General features: G+C 38.7%; 1 protein-coding gene across 1 annotated transcript in view; it reads right to left on the bottom strand.

Annotated features, from left to right (window-relative positions):
- Positions 1-5,691: 5,691 nt before the first annotated feature.
- SLC2A9 (solute carrier family 2 member 9) overlaps positions 5,692-19,743 on the bottom strand; it is a 105,699-nt gene continuing 91,647 nt past the window's right edge. The window contains exon 12 of the mRNA XM_086746662.1: positions 5,692-6,165. Coding sequence (XP_086602788.1) covers positions 5,908-6,165 — 258 coding nt within the window. The 3' untranslated portion in view covers positions 5,692-5,907. The remainder of the gene's footprint in view (positions 6,166-19,743) is intronic.

Raw genomic sequence — 19,743 nt, 5'->3', positions numbered from 1 at the left:
GCGACAAGCACACGAAAAGCTCTTGTTGACTGTTAGTTATCCAGATGACCGGTCTATCACAGCTCAGTGCGTGTAGCAATTAGGAACAGAAGGCTTCAGCCAGTCAGTGACAGAACATAACTTGTCTAACCTTGGTTTATTGCGGTGCTGCTTTAAAGCAATATATAATTTCTTATCTTAGCTATTTACCTCACATTTGTTTAACAAAATATAGTTCCACAGAATTTAGAAAAACTCTATGCTTTTTCCTTTGAAGAAAATAAATTATAATACTATCTATTTAAAAATGTTATATATTGTAATATATACCTGCACACACATAAATATAAATAAATTTTATAAATATAAAATTTAAGTAAACTTTATATATATATTTCTATTAGCATACTGCTCTCCACCTAACAGTTTAGAAAAGTGCAAAAAGAAAAATCTAAGGCTGGCCAAAAGGAGACAGCCTTGCTGTCTGCTTTCCAGACTGCAGATCATGCAAACTTTAGCTAAGCTTGTTAATGCAAGTATCTGAGCACCACCAGAGACCAGTTTCCAACTTGCTATAATATCCAAATGACCGAATTTCTTTTATGTATGAGAATTAAAGCAGTTGAACTTTTTCCGTTGGATAACAGAAAAGTCTCTCTATGTATACGTATGCATATATAGTCTGTAGAGTTTAATTCAAAGGGATGACACCATATGAAGTTTGGACTTAAGTGATTTAACTCTTTAACTCATCTTTGAAAACGTCAGCCTCTAGAGAAAATGGTATTTATCGTTTTTATAATTTTTGGCATCTTTGTTTTTCCTAAGTAACTAATGCTTTTCTGATTTCAAATTTGAACTGTAAAAATATTTATATAATTGGGTGGAACAAGTCAGAAGCAAAAGGTGGAACAAATGTAAGGAGGTGAGAATTGCATTTAGCTTGATTGATTCTTTAACTAACAGAAACAAGAGAAAATGAAACAAAAATCAATGTCTCTGTGTGGTGGCTTACATAGCACCAGACAAATTATCTCCTACCCTTACAAGATCATGCTCTTAATGTATTGTGTTTCAGGGGTCTGACAGAGTTGTATTTGCTTTTTACCTTTTGGGAATTGTATTCACACAACCAGCAACTCCAGCAGTCTCATGCTTGGTGCTCTTCTTTGACGTATGACCCAGACTACTAGTGCTTCCACTTAAATAAAAAACCCCACAAACCACCAACCAACCAAACAACCAGCCCACCCCCCACCCCCAAACTCAGAAGAAAAGCATCAGATCAGTGCTTTTGCAGCATCTGAATAGTTATATTGTTTTCCCAGACTGAGAAAGCAAGCCATTTGTTTAGTATCCAAAGAAGATAAAAATGTGCAGGGTTTCCTAAGCTTAGAACTCCTTTATGTATACCATGCCTTTCTTGGGTACGTTTCTGTGGTTGAAGCCACTGGAGGAGACTTCTGCTGACTTCACTAATCACTGAATAAAAGTCTCCTGAAAGCTTTTCTTCTATGCTTTTCAAAACTTGAAGTCCAAGGTTTAAAAGAATTTGGCTGTAGCGCAGTTTTAGGAGGAACATCTCAAGAAGGAGCTTGACCACCCACTGCCTCCACTTCCCCTAGGTCACGGCAAAAGCAAGGTTAATGCAGCTTATCTTACAAGGAAGAGGGTTGTAGTGACTCAGGTTATGCATGATTGTTTATTGAGCTGTGGTAACTTCATTAGGAGTCCAAGTACCAAGCTTTTCCTGTGAAACTCACCTTTTCATAGGGCTCCCTCCCAAATAATATCACTGTGGAGACAACTAAGTATGAAGCCAAATCTGATTTTTTTTTTTTTTTTAAGAGCTTGGATATTTGCATTAACAAACCTGCTTCATAGTTTGGGTCTATATAGTTAAGGTTTTTAGATTTATCTGAACTCCATTTTCTGGAGTCAGTCTGAAAGGAAAAGACAGCAGGCGTCTCCTAAGAATGCTTTGCTCAGATTTCTTCTTCCTGCTGTGTGGGGTGATGGGAGCTCTAATAGCTTATATGGTGATTTCTGCATGGAAAAGCACATAAAATAATCAAAGGGAAGAAAGCAAATTTCAAAGGGTTGGTTTTGTTTTGGTTTTTTTTTTTCATTTGACTCTGAAGATTAAAATTGTCCCATATCGCTGAACTACTCACATCTTCCCCCACTAGAACGCAGATCCTTGTGGAGTGAAAATTGGCTTCAGAACTTGAAGTATGAAATTCAATTTTTTGTACATATTTCAGATCTCAGGTTTTCCACATCTTTGTAGCAGAAGTAGTCACTTGATTGAATTTCTCATCAGAAAGTAGAACTTCAGCAACTTAGTCATCCACAGCAAATGACAACTTACTGAAAAAAAGCCTCATCAGATTCAACAAGTCTTATACACAGTTATTACTACTGCTAGCCAGTTTTAATCATTTACCTCTCACTGATATCTGTATTTTTGTTTCTAAAACCCAGTATAAACATATGAAAGAATGAAGCATGGAATCTGATTTGAGAAGTAAAATGTAAATAATGGTCCAAAAATGATACAGTTTCAGGGATTATTTTCTCCCTTATAACTCCGAACCACCCAACTCTAGAGTTCACAATGACTCAGGTCATCCAGACATAGGACTGTACAGTCTTGTACTGGGACATACAAAAACTCAGGGAATTGTATAATGAGACTTGTACAACTGTAGAGATACAGATTTATTGAGAACAAAATCTACACCACTTTAGTTTAATTCCAAAGGTTTATTTTGCAATCACTGTGCACGGACATAATTGATCACACACACACAACCCACTTGCGGCACTCGTACAAACACCATCTAGCACTATCTCACCCCATTGTCACAGACAGGAAAAGAGAACGTGGCACTGAACACCCACTGACAGAACACATGGGCTGTAGACAATTTGATACATTCAACAAGAAAAGAGAAATGATAAATTGCTAATATTTTCCATTTTGTCCTTTCATTGCTGGAGAAACTATAGCAGCATAAGAAAGGAAAAAAAAACATTACACAACAGCTTGAAGAACACAAAACTCTCGTTAGGGTCAGAGATGAGAAAGTCAAGGCAGTACCTGTGCATCCCAAGTTTCCTGAGAAACTTTCACAACCTAAGGCAGAGGAGTCTGCAGCCGCCTTGCCTGGCCAGTGAGCAAAGCAGCTGCAGACATACACGTCTGGAGACTGGAATTGCTTTTAACCCATGCTGTGGGCTGGAGGAAACCACTGGTGAGATGTGCAACCACCGTCCCACGGTGTACTTGGTCTGCAGCAGCTCTCCTTGGAGCCACACAGAGCGTGCATATCTGGAGTGTGCCTCTCTCAGGCAGGGCAAGAGATGGGCAAAGGGGGTTTTGAAAAACAGAACCCCCTGTTGTTAAATCTGTACAAGCCCCTGAGCAGTGATAGGAAATTCTATCAAACCATCTCTTTATGAACACATTCAGAGCTGGGCTCCAAATGCAACTGTGAACAACTGCAAGATGATTTGATCTTGTGGCAGAAGTCCAATACTGTATCAGGCCAGCAAGACATTTTATTGAGGTTATCCAACGCCAACATTATCAACATCTAATGCCCATAATGTATGTTAATGAACAGCACTAAGTGCTAAATTCTCATGATAATACTAATAATACTACTAATAATGGATTCCAATCTTGCCCTCCTGACTCAAATCAGATCACACATCATGTTAGTAGCCCTAACTGCAAAGTAAGGTAATTCTCAATCTGAATGAGGTGGTCTGAATTTGCCAGTCTCACCCTGCAGGCAGAACAGGAAGAATTTCTGAAATTGTTTGGAGCAGTGGCATTAAAGCTAATTTTTCACATAGCCATTCACTTAGCAAGCCTCGTGTAACACATGGAATAGGCAACAAAAACCACTGAAAGATGACAAGTTCATTTGCTATATATATTATTTTACAAGTATTTGATTACGTTCTATATATGATTATCAGTTGGTATAATCCTGATTTACTTGGTTTCTTAACGGTAGCACCAATATCATAAATCTGATTCTTCATTCTTAATTCTCTTGCTGCTGTACCTCTATCCCAGTAAAATAGCATAAATTCTGACATAAAGGCTCAGATCAATTTTTCTTCTGTTATCCAGTAGTAAAATTGCCCTGTTAGGTCAGCTTACAATGTGTGCAGTAAATAGGCCCCATATAAATAAATCACAGTATAAAACCATATACATCATTTAGTAGCAATAGTTGAATATTAGGATCTCTGATTTTAATTTACAGTGTAATTTACAGTGTAAAACAAACCAATAAACAGCTTATCACTTGGGGAAATCTGAAAAAAACCCAGTATTGGAAAGCCATTCTCCATTGTGTATATATATGAACATACATATTCATATATACTTCTACATTTGAAATATATACATCAGTATATATGTATTTCTCTCTATATATATTTTTCCTAAATAGCCCCAAATTTATAAACTTCTGGATTAGTAAATACAACTTGTGGAAGCAGCTGGCTCTACCTAAATACTTCACTTGCTTCTCGTGCCTTACTCCTAACCGAGAGCGGCTCTAAGACTTACTGACTTTTCATATAAAACAGCTAACTATTTGATTTTAAAGTGCTTATTACCCTCCTCCCCAGCATCCAGGTACCTAGAAGAGTAAAGAAGAACCACTATCAAAATTACACACCAGAAAGATGATGTTCATTTAAAAAAATCCCACATAGAAGGGAATGGATCACCTAGCCCCCGACAGCCTGCTGAGTCTTTCTATCAGGAAATTAAGCAGACCTTGAGGTCAGTTTTATGAAACATTAAATAGTTTAGAAACTTACTAATGTGAACTAGATCTGGAGCTTCAGAATCTAATGCCTAGTGAAAATTAGTGTTTAAATAAGAAATAGGCATGCCAATTCCTTTGGAAAGACCTGAGTGGCAAGAAGTGATATTTATTGGCTCTTAGGGAAATTTTGGTTCCTCAGACTTGTTTTAAAAGGACCTTGAAAAGAAAAACAAAAAAACAACCAAAAAATCCCAGCCCTTGGGAAATGTGGTGCTTGATTTTTTTTTTAGTGTTACACCCTACACTTACCATCAGAACTCTGTCACTTCACCAGGAGGTTTAGTTTCCTTTTCATATTAAAGCTTCTATAGCTATTCTTAAAAAATAAAATAAAAAAATATATATATACACAGAAATGCAGTGCCAGCAAACCCGGAAACTAGAGGCAACTCTATTACTAGTTGATCAGGATTTGCAAGAGAAACAATGAAACCCATCAGGACCCAGAGCTTTCCATTTGTGGGAAGGTGGGAGATGTTCAGAAAAAGCAACTGAAAGTCAAAATAGCTGGAAAAGGAACGGGAGGTCAGGGGAGTGTCACAAATCTTCTTTCAAGTCCTCAATTCTCATGTGCAACTTGAATGACATATTGGGAAACACAGAGAAATGTGAGCTGGTACCATTTCAGGTTCGCTTGCATTGATTCTTAGCAGACTCCTGCCGGGATGTCTTCCCTTCCCCTGCCTCCTCCTCCTCCCCAGCAACTGCACGCACACCTCCCCATGAGCATGCAGGGATGCTCAGCCAGCTGCTGTTCACAGCCCCTGCTCCCCACCGCCGTTTTGCTTCTCTGATTCTGTATTCCCCACCCCCCTCACCACAGCACCTGTTTCACAGATGCCCAGGAAAACTCCGGCTCTTATTAATTTAATCACAGCTGCCGCTACTCCCGCCTCTCATTTCCTCAACCATCACCCTAGCTGCTAACGAATTCATCTGTACTCACATAAAACATATTCAAGGGGGAAGCAGTTCATGCCATTACATAAAAAATACAAGTTGTGCATTGCTTTAAATGTACCGAATGAAAAAAAGCATGTTTTCCCCCGTTTCCCGAAAGAGCATCCTAGGTTTACACAATCCCTTTTTTGGTTTCCCCATTGTCCACTGAAGACGTGAAGTTTGATTCTTGTTCTGCACTTGATTTCCTCTCCCCTGGGTAGTGGTTCATTTCTTGCATTTCTAAAGATACTTTATTCCTTTTGGCAAATGCCTGGCTGATCTCATTAAATGTCTTATTTTTTGTTTCAGGCAGGACAAAAAACAGGTAGGTAGCTCCCGCAAAGCAGATGGCAGCAAACACTAGGAAGCAGTAGGTCTGTAAACCACTCTGCAAACAGAAAACAAAGGAGAAGGTCATTATATAAGGGACAAAAGTTAGAAGAAAAGCAATATCAGGAACAGTTTGAAAGAAATAATGGGTGGTATGCAGCAATTTTTAACCAAGTATAATAACTGCTGGCATTCATTGCAAGTCATTGCTTGGAAGTTCATAAAAATGCATGAATCGTTAGTTCTTCCAGCACTGCCTGTGGCCCATCGATGGAAAAGCAGGTTCCTGGCAGAGGTGCACAGATCTTCAATCTGGGCGATGCTGGGAGACACCAGACTGAGCTCAGGCACGGTGGGTGTGAGGAGAGCAGGTGGCAGCAGGGCTCCTGCTACGTGCACGGCTTCACTGAGCCTTGCGCTGCCGCCGTATTTCTGGAAATGAGGCAGATGTTTCACTGGGTTGTTCTGCGTGCTGCCTCACAATTCCTAAATACAAAGAATGAGGCACTCAGACTGCATCTGTACACACCAATGGGAAACCTGCCATAGACAGGGGCATCTGCATCACAGTGGTAACAAGCTCTGAGATTGGCAAAATAAACAAGGAAAAAAAACCCCCCATAAATATCCACTAAAAATCCATAAAATGCACTTCTTTCATGCTAGACACTAGTGTAAGAATTAACTGAAAATGAAATACAGGCCATATTTGAATGTTTTGGATTTTACTTCACTGCAAAAAAAAAAGTGTATAGACACAAATAAGTTAATTGATAAACTGATTGGAAAGGCTCAAACCAACTAGGAGTTGCACTTCACTGAAACCTAAGTATTTATTGCCTGGTGAACATTAGATCATTTAATAGCTTTCAGTTACGCTTCAATAGTACAGTTTTGAAAAACATTTGATAACTGCAATATTGCCAGCTGCGCTCTGTTGAACTAGGAAGAGGTTTGGTATCATGGCTGCAGTAAAACCTGCCAGCCTTTGAGGAAACCTCCCTTCTTCCTCTATTGATTTACCTCACTCTGTGTCCCCAAACCAGATTTCCAATGAACATACAGTTTTGACTTTACAAAGCTAAATTAAATTGAAAGTGGTATCTTCAGCTCCAAAAAGAAGGCAGTCTTTCTGTGGAGCCTTGCGTGAGGTCATGAGCAGTGAATGTAAGGAGAGCCAGACCCCTTGCACATCATCCCAGTGCTGCAAGGCAGAGGTTACCCCAGGGAAAATCACTCAGGACGGAGGAAGCAGATGTGGCTTCCTACATATTCATATTTAAAATTGCCATTAAATGTGTGTATCTGAAACAGGTAAGACAGTGCTTTACAACGATGTAACCCTGACTTTTTACATTTTCTAATACACTCCCATCATCATTAGTTATACCAGTCCTACACTGCAGGCTGGTTAAGTTCCCTGCTCTGGGGGCTCAGGGTGTATGTAATTCCTAGGACTATTTTTATATTTCACTTGCTCAGTATATATCATATGTGGCAGGGGGGAAGAACATGAATTCACATGTGGAACAAGAAAGAAAAAAAGAAAAAAACCCTTTTCTGCAGCTGCTTTTTAATATGATGGCAGACTGTCAGCCTGCCCGGTCACAATGTTTTCTGTTGATAATTCATCACCTAGTTCAGCTCTAACTTCTACCTGTAATAGGAAAAGCTGGAAAGTGAATCCTCTAAAATATTGACTATAGACTCTTGAGATCATCAATACTTTTTTTTTTGGTTAAAACCTAGAAACATGAACTCCTGATTAAGCTGACAATCACAAGCCAAAGAGCATGGGTGATGAGGGGGGAAATATTCTGGCATAGGAACAGATATGACTTTCAAACTTATACAGAGGCAGAAGCAAATGGATTTAGTAGATGGGAAAAAATAACTTCACAGTGCCTCATAAATCATTGTTTCATGTTAAGAATTCAAATTCTGCATCTGAAATTGTTGTTCAGTCAAATGGTAGAGCTCCAATCTGGAATAATGTTTTTCCTTTTTAAAAATCTTTGTTGAACTAAATCTTCTCTATGATGAAAACAAACCATTAATACCTACTATGAATAAGCCTGGCAATCAGATGCCACAAGTTACCTGCAGTCTCTTGGTGGTGTGGCCACAACTTTGTCCCACCTTTCTTATTCCTGCTTATTTATTTGTTGTCCATGATCTAAATTAGTGTTTAGTATCTTCTTTGATTCACGAATCCTTAAACCTTTTCTAATTGAACTGAACCCTCTCCTGAGTGGATACTTTATTTTCAATTATTTTACATAATGTATTTGCATTTATTGGTAATAAACTTGCTTTCCTTAATTTCTGTAGATCCCTTTAGAAGGACCTCCAACTGAAGTTTCACAGAGAACAAGCTAAAAATTATATTTTATTATAAATCTTATGAATGAGTTCTGTGGGAAGAGACCAAGACTTTGCACTCCTTGTGTTTAGCAGGATTAGCACAATGGAGTACTAATTCCTGCACAGGAACACTGTAGGGCGATCACAAAATGCCCTTTTCTCACCAGCTAGTCTTCAGTCATATTTCCTTAAAGCTGGTTATTATTTTACTCACACAAGAAAGACAAACACTCATATTCACAATCTTTTTGTAACTCATTCAGAGTTGAACTCATATCACCTGAACTTGCATTTGGCACAGGAGAACGCCATGTGTGAACTGAATTACTCGTTATTAACATGAAACCTTCTACCTGCACCGTACACTGATAAAGGATGTAGGACAGAAGTACAAGATAAAAGAGGCAGATATGACAGGAAAATGGATTTGTGTCTTTGTTCCATGACATTACTATACTTTCTCTTGTTTATCTTATATATTATTTATATTATGGTCATAAAGCCTGTATTTCTCATTTACTCTCTGACATCTCCAAATCCATATTCTCTCTTTATTGTTTTACTCCTTCCAGCTTGCTAGCAACAAGACATCTATAGACTGTGCAGCTGCCACTCTAGAACTAAAACACCAGAGTTTGACTTATCTTGGGCTGTAGTGGGAGGAAGAACTTCAACTCAAGTTTTTGGTGACAAAACACAGATACTCTGCAACTCTGTATATTTGGCCAAACGAACATGGTCTCAAGATCCTTTACTGACAAGTGCATTCTCAATTATACCAGAATAATGACAACATACATGATAAAATTTGAACAGGTAAATATTTTTCTATACTTTGTGACACTGTTTCACTGACTACATGGATAGAAGCCTTAGTGTTCAAAAACTGAATACATGTATCCACCTGAAGAGTAGTTTGACTCAATAAAAAATACCATATCCAAACAACTGGAGGGGAAGGTTAAAAGAAGAAGGGAAGGGTGGGGGAAGAAGCAAAAGCAAGCCAATTCTTAATGAAAATTCTAACTAAATACAGAATAAATTCAAGGAAAGTAAGTGTTTCTGTTACTTCTCAGGTTTCCCACATAAGGACGGGTTACTTCCTTACACTCAGCTCCTAGCAGCAGCAGCAGCATCAACTCTGGCCACGCAGGAGGCACAGAGCCAGCCCCATCCATTCCCCCATGCCACATTCACTCGGGAAAGTCTCTTCAGACTGCCTGCACATACTGCTCAGGTTCAGAACAAGCTGCCGCCTTCACCACAGTGCCTCTCCTCCTCCAACACCAGTCAGGCTTGCCACAGCTAGGAACGCATCTCTTCAGTTATTCTTGAAGCCAGGCTTTTACATACACAGTTAGAAACCAAAAGCATAGCAGGAAGACAAAACAAAGCACTACAACAGTCTGTGCTTTTTAGCTCTTTTCCCTTAACATTTCTCCAGTACGCCCTCCTGCATGAACACCCAAGGTTCAAAGTTGCCCAGAGTTTCAGGTGGTTTCCTAAATAACAACGGCTCTGTCTACTGATAGGCTCACAGACAGGCATTCAGAGTCAAGGTCAGACACAGAGGTTAAGGTCCTCAAAAGGCCAGGCTTTCTGCCTGTAATCCCTGTGGGTTACTGCAGGGCACCTGCCCTCTCAGGTGCACAGGGAAAGAGAAAAGCAGAGGCTTACTGGTGCAACCTCCTGAGGAAAGCACCTTGGATCCCTACAGCCTGTTCCTAGTTAGTCAGCAAGCTAATAAAGCCTCTCCAAAGCAGGATTTACACTGGATTTTTTCAAGGGTGGTGAGGGTTATTGCTATACAGGATATTTCAAAGTTAAGAATAAACTTTTAAACTCATAACCTTCTATTTTCATACCAGCTTTCTAAGGAGGCTATTTAAAACACAGCATTTCTGGAAATGTCCTGGCCAGCTGAATCTTGAATTGCTCATTTTATATGTTCTCTTTATTTTTCTGCAGTTGATCAAGGCTCTGTGTTTGCCGAAAAATGGAAAACCAGGAAACAATTACACCTAAGACATGCATGCAATTACCACAAAAAAGAATCAAAGTCGAAGGACTTGGGCAATTCCCCAAATCAGATCCCAGGTGTGGCAAGCAATCAAACCTGACTTTGAGGATGAGACGTAGCTGCTTAAGTGAGGTATATGAATAAGTAGGTACAGCCCAGCCAGATTTTCTTAAGCAAAGAGGTTAACAAACATATTCTCAGCTCATGCAGGGCCACTATACACATTAGGCAGAATGGACAGGCATTTCCTCCATCTCTCTTTAAATAAAATGGTAAAGAATATCTGATTTTTACCATTATGAACAGACTTGAAGTGCCCAGAATGAATGAGCAAAAGAGCTAATTTTTTTTTTTTCAAGCTAAAAGGCAAACTGAAACAAATAAAAAACCTAGCATTGAAATAATAAAATTTCTGCTCCTGATTTAAACAAAAAAAAATTTAACAATTTGCCACTTTTAAAGTCTGCTAGCTGAGAACAGTCTTCCTGCTAATAGCTTACATACTGTGAACACTGCAATCTGCAAAAATAGAAAAATATTTGAGTAGAACATCATTATGTGCTATTTAATGATGGATGCTTACTGATTTAACTCATTCTGTAGCAAACGTTACATTCCAAGCTGAGACTGTGATACTGAAAACAGGCAAACAGATATTCCAGAGTAGATACAGCAAAATAAATGAGCAGATGAACAAATTCTAAATCAGATTTAGCAAGCTGAACACATTAATATTTTAAAAACAGAACTTTGGGCTCTTCCCAGAAAATGCCAAAATGTGATTCTCAATTCTCAACCTGCAATGTCACAGCCCCTTTGGCACTGGCAATTGGTGTTGAATTTGGAAGTTGCCATGAAGTAATGAGATGGGGGTCAAACTGGATTTTGAAGTGATGAGGTCAAATGATAATGGTTAGATATCTTACTAAAATGATCAGCAGCAAAACAGTTATTCATGTAGACATTTGACTTCACTTTGCTTCAAATTAATATAATCCACTGAAACAAATGGATGACTTTGTGTCCTTTACCCTCTGTCCTTTTTCAGTTTCAGATGTAATTTAAGGTTCTGCTGAAGGTGCAGGACAATGAAGAAGGACAGAGCACTAAAATACAATGTATGAAATGTATTTCCTAAGTAAAAAATAGATACATTTTCAGACATGAACTGCAATTTCAACCCCAACCCTCACACATTCACTACCTCCTCATAAAACAGTTAACAGATCCTTGTATTTTATACTTGCAGTGGGTTGCTTCTCATTAAGAGCATTTTTTCTCATATCGAGCCTTCTGATAGCCTACATTTAATTTTCTCATCTTTGAGGGGAACTTTAGCCATTTCCCTTAATATAGGTACACTGTAGTTACTTTACACATCAGCTGTATTTGCAACAGTTTAAAATAGCTTGGCTGAGGGAACCTGTGTATAGGCTTCTGTGCACACCTTTGTTACTGAAAATTCTTGTACTGCATAATGGAAAAAGTCAAGGGGTATTATTGCACATTAAGGAAATAATAAGGAAAATCAAAAGACAATCTTGCCGGGTAAATGAATCTTGATGCAAGAGAAGGAAAATCTCAAGTGTAAAAATAAGGAAGAAACAGCACAAGTGCAGGAGAGCCTCCAGTAACAAGTATAATGACTCAGAAGTATTACTTCACAGGCAGAAATAAATTAGTTTCTGAAAGGAGGGAAATAAACAGACACATAGGTCTTTGTATTGTACTAGTAAGCAATTTGAACTAAGGCTACAGGCCTTGTAGCACCTGTAATGCACGTGATACTGAGCTCCATCTGGATCACAGATCCAAGCAGGTTGTTTTTCAAGACACTTTTAACTAGTCTAAAAATAAAATAAAATCAAAGTTTACCCAATTTCTAGCTAGTGGCAATTTGTACTTTATTTCTTTCAGATGCCTTCTACCCTAATGTAAGTAAAAAGCTTACATGAAGAAGACACATGAAAATTTAAAGAGGACTGTCTTTGAGTTCCTCACTTCAAAAGCCAGCTAGTAGAAGCACTCACTATTTGGGGGACACTATGTCCACCCAGCTATTTGTTTTCCTTTCCTGTCATCTCAGCATCTGCCTCTGCCTCGCAGCATCAGCGCTTGCCAACTAAAGTGCCAACCCTGACCTCCTGTGCCAGGGCACAGGAATTAGACCTCCACCCACCAGCTCAGAAAATGGGCACAAGCTGACTGTGACGGGCTGCGATGAGCTGCACATCTACAGCTACATCCTCATTTTACTGTCAAAAGTTTCAGCAGTTTTTATGCAGGAAACATCAGCACTCAATGCCAAGGATTTCTTCATTGAAAAGGTGTTTCCCAGCCACAACTACAGAGGATATAGGCAGCTCTTCATAATAAATATTAAAAATTGATCTTTTGTAACATACTATTTCCTCTATAATCTCCTTCTTATCATTCTTTTCTCATGCTCTTACACTTTTCATTGCTTTAATTTTCTGAGAGCAAAGATATTAATAGGATTTCTGAGTTACTTTAAAGGTTTTCCTAGAGTTTGCTACAGCTCAGAATATGCTATCACCTTCTTGGCTGAACCTTCCTGTGAAAACGCACACCATTATGGGAGGGACATTGATGAGGTGCGACAGGATGGCCCCAAAACTTTCCATCAATTTCTCAGATATTATTGAAGTCTGCCCCAAATCTAGGGACTTATTTGTTCATCCATCATAAAAAGCACATAATTTTTCATTGCCAGTGAAGCAGAGAGGAATTGGAGAGGTCATTTCTGTGAGTCACTTGGTTCCTCAGCCTGAAGAGCCAGGTACCTATCTATAATTTAAGCTTTTTATGCAGGTCTGAGTGCTCATCTCTGAAACCTATAGCACAATATATATCTGCTTTATCAATACACACCAATTCCTAATTACAGGGAAACAAAAAAAAACATAGAGGACAGATGTAACTATTAAGACTTTGCAAAATCAAGCTGTTTTTTTATAACTAGACAAAACATTCAAACTGCACACTGACATTTATTAGTCCTTGCAAAAATGAGATACCCTATGCTAGTGCTCTGCCAGAGAACTGCAAAACATCTTGCAGTTTATTACTATCATTGCTTCAGTTTTGCTGCAAAAATGCTGCAAAAGAATGATGCCTTTGTATCCCATTTTGGGATAACATAAGTTTCTCCTGTGGCCAAAGTAAAAGAGGTGAAAAATCCCTGCATTCCTCAGAGACTGTATGTAGGCCTGGCAGGATGAAAAAGAGGTTCCTCCGATTTCTAAAGGAACCTCATTTAAGTCCTTTATTTTTCCTAGGAAACCATAGCACCAATTCAGTTCTTTGTCATTGCAATAGGGAGCTACATCATTTTCTACTACAACCATGCAGAGAGATTGAAGACTGCCATCGATCACTTCCCCAACACTTCTAATGATTTCAAAACTCTCTCTTGCTGTAGACGTGTAGTCCCATGGTGCCAAAGATAAAAGTCAAACCCCAGCTGGGAGTAAAATCAGCTTTCCAATTACTGGACCTGTAACTGTAACTGAGTATTGCTCTTCGATCCCTGGTTATTGGAAACACCTGTATTAGCAGGAAAGCCCAAAGATGAGTTGTTCTGGAAAATTACTGATGGGATAGAGAGGGAACCAGAGGAGCAGTAAAAATGCAGCTGGTCTCTGCAGGGCAGAAAGGCAGAAAAGGAGGGCTCTGGGCAGTCAACTGTGGTTGCTGAGACGGAGCCTCTCTGGCTTATGTCTGCTTCCAGTGTGTTCCTGGGAAAGGAAAGCACATTTTTCTACAATATAGTTTAGTATATCCATGTGAAGATTTCAATTTCAATAAAATATATAGTAATTTAAGTATTTCTTAAATAAGCACTGAATATACAGCGTGACTTTGACACCAAAAAAGACTCTGCAGAGTCTTCTTGAAAGAGAAATTGTGACGGAAAACTTCTGGAGAAATCTGCTATGTTGTGCTGCAGTATATAACAATCTAATGGAACAAACTGAAACGTGACATAAGAACACATCATCATGTAATGAAAATAACATTAAATTAATTGCTAATTATTAATGCTTAGTATTTTTTTTTGTATTTATACAATGCATTACAAAAAATACAAAACAGCTTTTTCTAGATAAGACGTAATTTAAGGTTCTGCTACCCCATCGGATTACAGAAGTCTGTCCCGACAAACTTACTGTTACTGAAGAGTAATAGCTTAACATAGCCTATTCTATTGCACCAGAGGTTTTCAAGCCTTTTAGACTTCGCTTTTTGCTGCACTAAGTTTGTTGTCCCCTCTGCCTGCTTCAGCTCATTGCACGTATTTCCACATACACATACACTCTAATTTCTGATCTACCAAGTGTCCCTGTTCTCCACACTCCAGCATCAACTCAGCATACCAATTTCTACCAGCTATCTCTCACTTCAAAACAGATTTTTGAACAGCAAGCTCCAGAAAAGTCAGGCAAGGCCTCAGATTTTGTTTCTGCCAACATAAAACAGAAAATCCAAGGAGATGATGCCAAACAACATCCACAAGTAATAACTTCAAGTTTGGCTAAATTCATAAGGATGTGTCTTTGTCCATTTGTGTATGTACACATTTACAAGATCTGGGTTTTGTTCATCTGAGTGCTTTGGAAATAGTTTCTTTTTATACATGTGCCTGTGGGAAAGAGAAAGCAGGAGGCTTATGGACAAGCAAGTATATTTGTTTTATATGTTATTTAGCCACTCACTATTTTTCTGCTTAAGAAGTTTTTCATTAAATTAAGGACTGCAATAAATATCCTGTGGGATGATGAATCTTGAAATACATTCACACAAACTCTTTAGCCAACAATTAAAAAATATATCAAAAACCCACAGTCTGTTCTGTTCAACAGAAGATTAAACAAACAAAAAATTGCAAGAAATAAAGTATCTGATGGCTGAAAAATTAAATTAGTTAAACTTAAAACAGAAATAGATGCAATTTTTAATTCATCAACACCTTATTGAGAAGTATGAAATCCACTGGAAACCTTCAGTGGTAACTGAGTACTGTATGTGTGACTAGTGCCACTCTCACTAATGCAGAAGTAAGTGATACTTGATGGCTTGTAACTTAAACCAGACAAGAATATATAGGTTCCTCTGGTTTGTTTTTTTTTTTTTTTTGAATGACTCACTACTGACAAAGGGAAGATGATCTGTTTCCCCTCACTATCCATAAAAGAAGAAATATATGCAGTAGTAATAAGCTTACAGAAGGATGACTAATGTAACCTTGAAGGCCTTCAGGTTAGAGATTCCTTAAATTTCTGCAGACACTTGATTCTAGCCCAAGTTGTTCTGAAATTCACAAGTATTTTTCTCTGATGTGTCAGAGAAGTTTAATACTTTCTGATCCTTTTGAACTGAAGAAAATAAGTGATCTTTTCTCCCTCCTCAGTTGTTCACAGTTAGCCTTTCCTTTCTCAAATCTTTTATCCAGACTGAATATTTTTAGGTTTGCTTTCTGTCATTCCAAGTTCATTGCCATTTTTGCTGTTTCTTTTTCTGCATTTTTCAAGATTATTTAGCCCAAAACATCATTACAGTATTCCTGTGATGCCATCACCACTTCCAAGGAGAGGAGTAATTGCAGTTCTCTTCTACTTTTTTTTCAGTTTGGATTCTCCTGCCACCACAGCCTGCAACAGCCTTTCTTGCAGTAAAAAAAAAAAAAAAAAAAAGTAAAGGAGCCTTAAAGGAGCCACATGCTGTGTGTACACTTAATGAGAGTCATTTCCTGTTCTTAAGGCTTCAAAATGTCAATAAACTCATAGAAAACGAGGAACACAGATGCCAGCCAGTCCATACCCATTACCAAGGCAGCCTCTGTTTTTGACAAACATCTGTCTGCCTGTCTTTTATAGATCTCCAGTAATGGAGAAGCTCCAATTTCTTGATGCATCATTACAGTTACATTATTCTCATGATTAAAAGGTTTCCTAATATCCTTCTTGATGCAGTTATCTGAAAAGATAACATGCATTCTCTCTGCTTCATCACCCTTCTTGCTGGTGAAATCAGTGAACAGAAACAGGCCTGGACCCAAGATAAATAGAGAATGGGGAAGCAACTGCAAGTGGGTCTGGCATGCCTGGAAACATTCTAAACTAAACTAGGTATCAAAGCATCTCCCTGCTAGAGCTCTTTGCGGTGCTGAGTTACTGCAGAGGACCTTGTGCTGGACCTCATTAAATCTAAACTTCACATTCGTTGTAGCAATCAATAAGATTATCAATTAATTCCAATAGAATTTGATAAAAAGGCTTCATTATGCTTCATGAGGTTTGCAGAAGCCTGAAAAGCAAAGCTCTGTTCATATCTAACAGGCACCAAAAGTCACCTGGGATGGGTATACCTACATCTGAGGAGCTGGAGCCTCTGATTGCTATCACTATCCAGCTCTGACCAAAGGGGCAGACTGCTGGGCATGGAGCAGATGGCAATAAAATAGCATCCTCTTTTTAAAAATACATTGTATAGTCTCTTAAGTGCTTTATTTTTTCTGTATAACCACGACTATAAGGAGTATCCCACCACCACTACCATCACTTGGCTTTTTGAATGTGTGGTCTCATCTACCATTGATTATTTTGTGCTCAGTTTTGCAGATCAAGGCATGATAGCAGCAGCTCTGCCCTTGATTACATTAGTAAGATTCCAAAGGACATCCTGCTGGACCAGTAAACACTACTACCTGTGAAGCTGGGTCCAAGTGCCCCATTGAAAGTGAAACACACTGTTTCCAGATGATGGGGGATGCAAATCTAAGTTTCTCACATTTCAAGACCCGATTCTGAGAAGAGGTTTAGGTGCAAATGCAACCCCAGTCTGGTTTGGGGGGGGGATAAACAGGGAGAGATAAAGCATCATTACTGGAGACTGTACAGTGCAAATACAAAAAGGGAATTAGAGGCACTAATATTGTTCCTAATATATCCATATTTAATAACCAAATGGCTCTGTGCAGTAAAAGAGCTTTACGTATTTTTCAGACTAACATCCTTTCCACTGACAGTGATGAGGATGCTCTTAACTGACTTTGACCTTAAAGAACACTTATTCTTATGTCTACTATACAAAAATTCATACTTTCATAGTGTGGAGTCACTTTCCAGGAAAGAGAGTTAAGATCTGATACCTGACAGGCTCTACACGTTGGAACAACAGTCAACAAACTTAAGCCACATAATTTACTAAATTGGGAAAAACAAAAGCCACATAACCTCTGCTGTAATTAGTCTAATTTTAAAAAGCCTGTATGTGCAAGTCTAGATGAAAAATGCACATTGCCAGGAAGAAAGCACACAGAACACACAGAAGAGACCTTCAAAATTTTTCTTTATGCTGGCTACAAACAGGTGTGCTGCTTTTGCTCCCTGTGTAAGAGGCTCGCTTCTTTTTTTAAAATCTCATTGTGAATTCTAGTCAAAGACTAACTGATGCCATGAATTAAGCTTCTTAGCAACCTGGAGGGTTTGTACAATACCTATAATGTAATTACTGAAAAGGATGCTTCAGTCTAACCATACAGATGAACATACTACACATATTGAAATATCTGGAATTACTCACTAAAACTTACATACTCAGCAAAACAACAACAAAATATAAAACATATATGTTCTTTTTCCCCCTAAAAGTTTGGGTTGGCTAAAACAAATTACGGAACAAAGTACTAATTATTCTGCTAGTGCTATTCATTCTAGTCAGTGGATTTAACCTGAAAACCTGGCATATTCAAGCTTGTTATCCTGAGCCGTGATCTAATTATTTATCATTAATGAGAGTAGATCAGAGACATAACAGATGCACATCAAAAGGAAACCCCCAGCGACAAGGAAGACCTCCATGTAAAGTATGTTTTGGTGAAGGTCGGCTTCCTGCTCCCCTAGCTGAGGACAGTGGAAGTTTTAGCCTCAGCATGAAAAGATCTTCCCAATGGCTTACTCCTACAGAAAATAACAGCAGCATCATCGTCACTTGCATTCTCATCAAAATGGCATTAGTCTTTTTCTCAAGAAGAAACTAAAGAAACTAGTATTTTGCTCTCTGTCTCACACGTGCACAAAGTTCACAAAATTCACATTATATGGTGCTAAATAGTCCTATTTTGATTTTGTTTTTCTTCTAGACATCTAACTGTACAATCTCCCTTTCCTCTCAAGATGATCAGATACTGCTGATCATTTTGAGAGAAAAGGGAGATTGTACAGTGTTGTGGTTTAGCTACAGTTGGCAATTGAGTACCACACAGCTGCTCAATCACCCTCCCCCTCCCCAGGGGATGGGGGAGAGAATCAGGAAGAAAAGAAAACTCATGGGTTGAGATAAAGACAGTTTACTAGGATAGCAAAGGAAAACATAGTTTTTATATATGTATATATAAAAAATAATGATAAGAATAATGGAAAATAACAGTAATAGTAATAACAACCCCAACCAAAACAAACAAACAAAACAACCCCTGAATCATAGAATCATAGAATAGTTAGAGTTGGAAGGGACCTTCAACGGTCATCTAGTCCAACCCCCCTGCAAGAAGCAGGGACATCCCTGACTAGATCAGGTTGCTCAGAGCCTCATCCAGCCTGAATGATGCACAATTCCTCACCACCCGAAGACCGGATGACAGACACAGCCCGTACCGAGCAGCAATCAGAAAATGAAAAAAACAACTGTAAATGATCCCAGAACAACTCCAAACAGGGAGAGAAAAAAGAGCCAGCTCACTGGCCCACTCCCCAGTTAAGTACTGAGCATGACGTTTATGGGATGGAATACTCTCTCTGGCCAGTTTGGGTCACCTGTTCTGGCTGTATCCCTCCCAGCCTCCTGCACCTGCACATTAGCAAAACCTGGGAAGCCGGACAGTGTCCTTGGTCTCTTAAGCAACAACTCATAACATCAGTGTGTTTATCAACATTCTTCACAAACAAAATCCAAAACACATGGGCTACTGAGAGGAAAATTAACTCCATCCCAGCCAAAACCAGGACATACAGTTAGAAGTGTGTACATCCCACAGACTCTCATAGACTTGTCTGTCCCCACAGACTCTTCCTGATTAATTTTCTAAACAGAATTTCACAGAGGGAGAGTAGAACAGATGCACCTGTTAACACCCAGAAAGCATCCATTTATTAAGAAAGAGCAAAACTTTTGTCATGATTTATGCTATAAAATACATTGATGAGCAGTAGGAAGTCTCAATGTCTTTTT

This window comes from Chlamydotis macqueenii, chromosome 4, assembly GCF_036417535.1.
Source record: "Chlamydotis macqueenii isolate bChlMac1 chromosome 4, bChlMac1.mat, whole genome shotgun sequence".
NCBI lineage: Eukaryota > Metazoa > Chordata > Aves > Otidiformes > Otididae > Chlamydotis > Chlamydotis macqueenii.
Note: the sequence above shows the minus strand (reverse complement) of the source record. Positions and strands in the feature narration are given on the sequence as shown.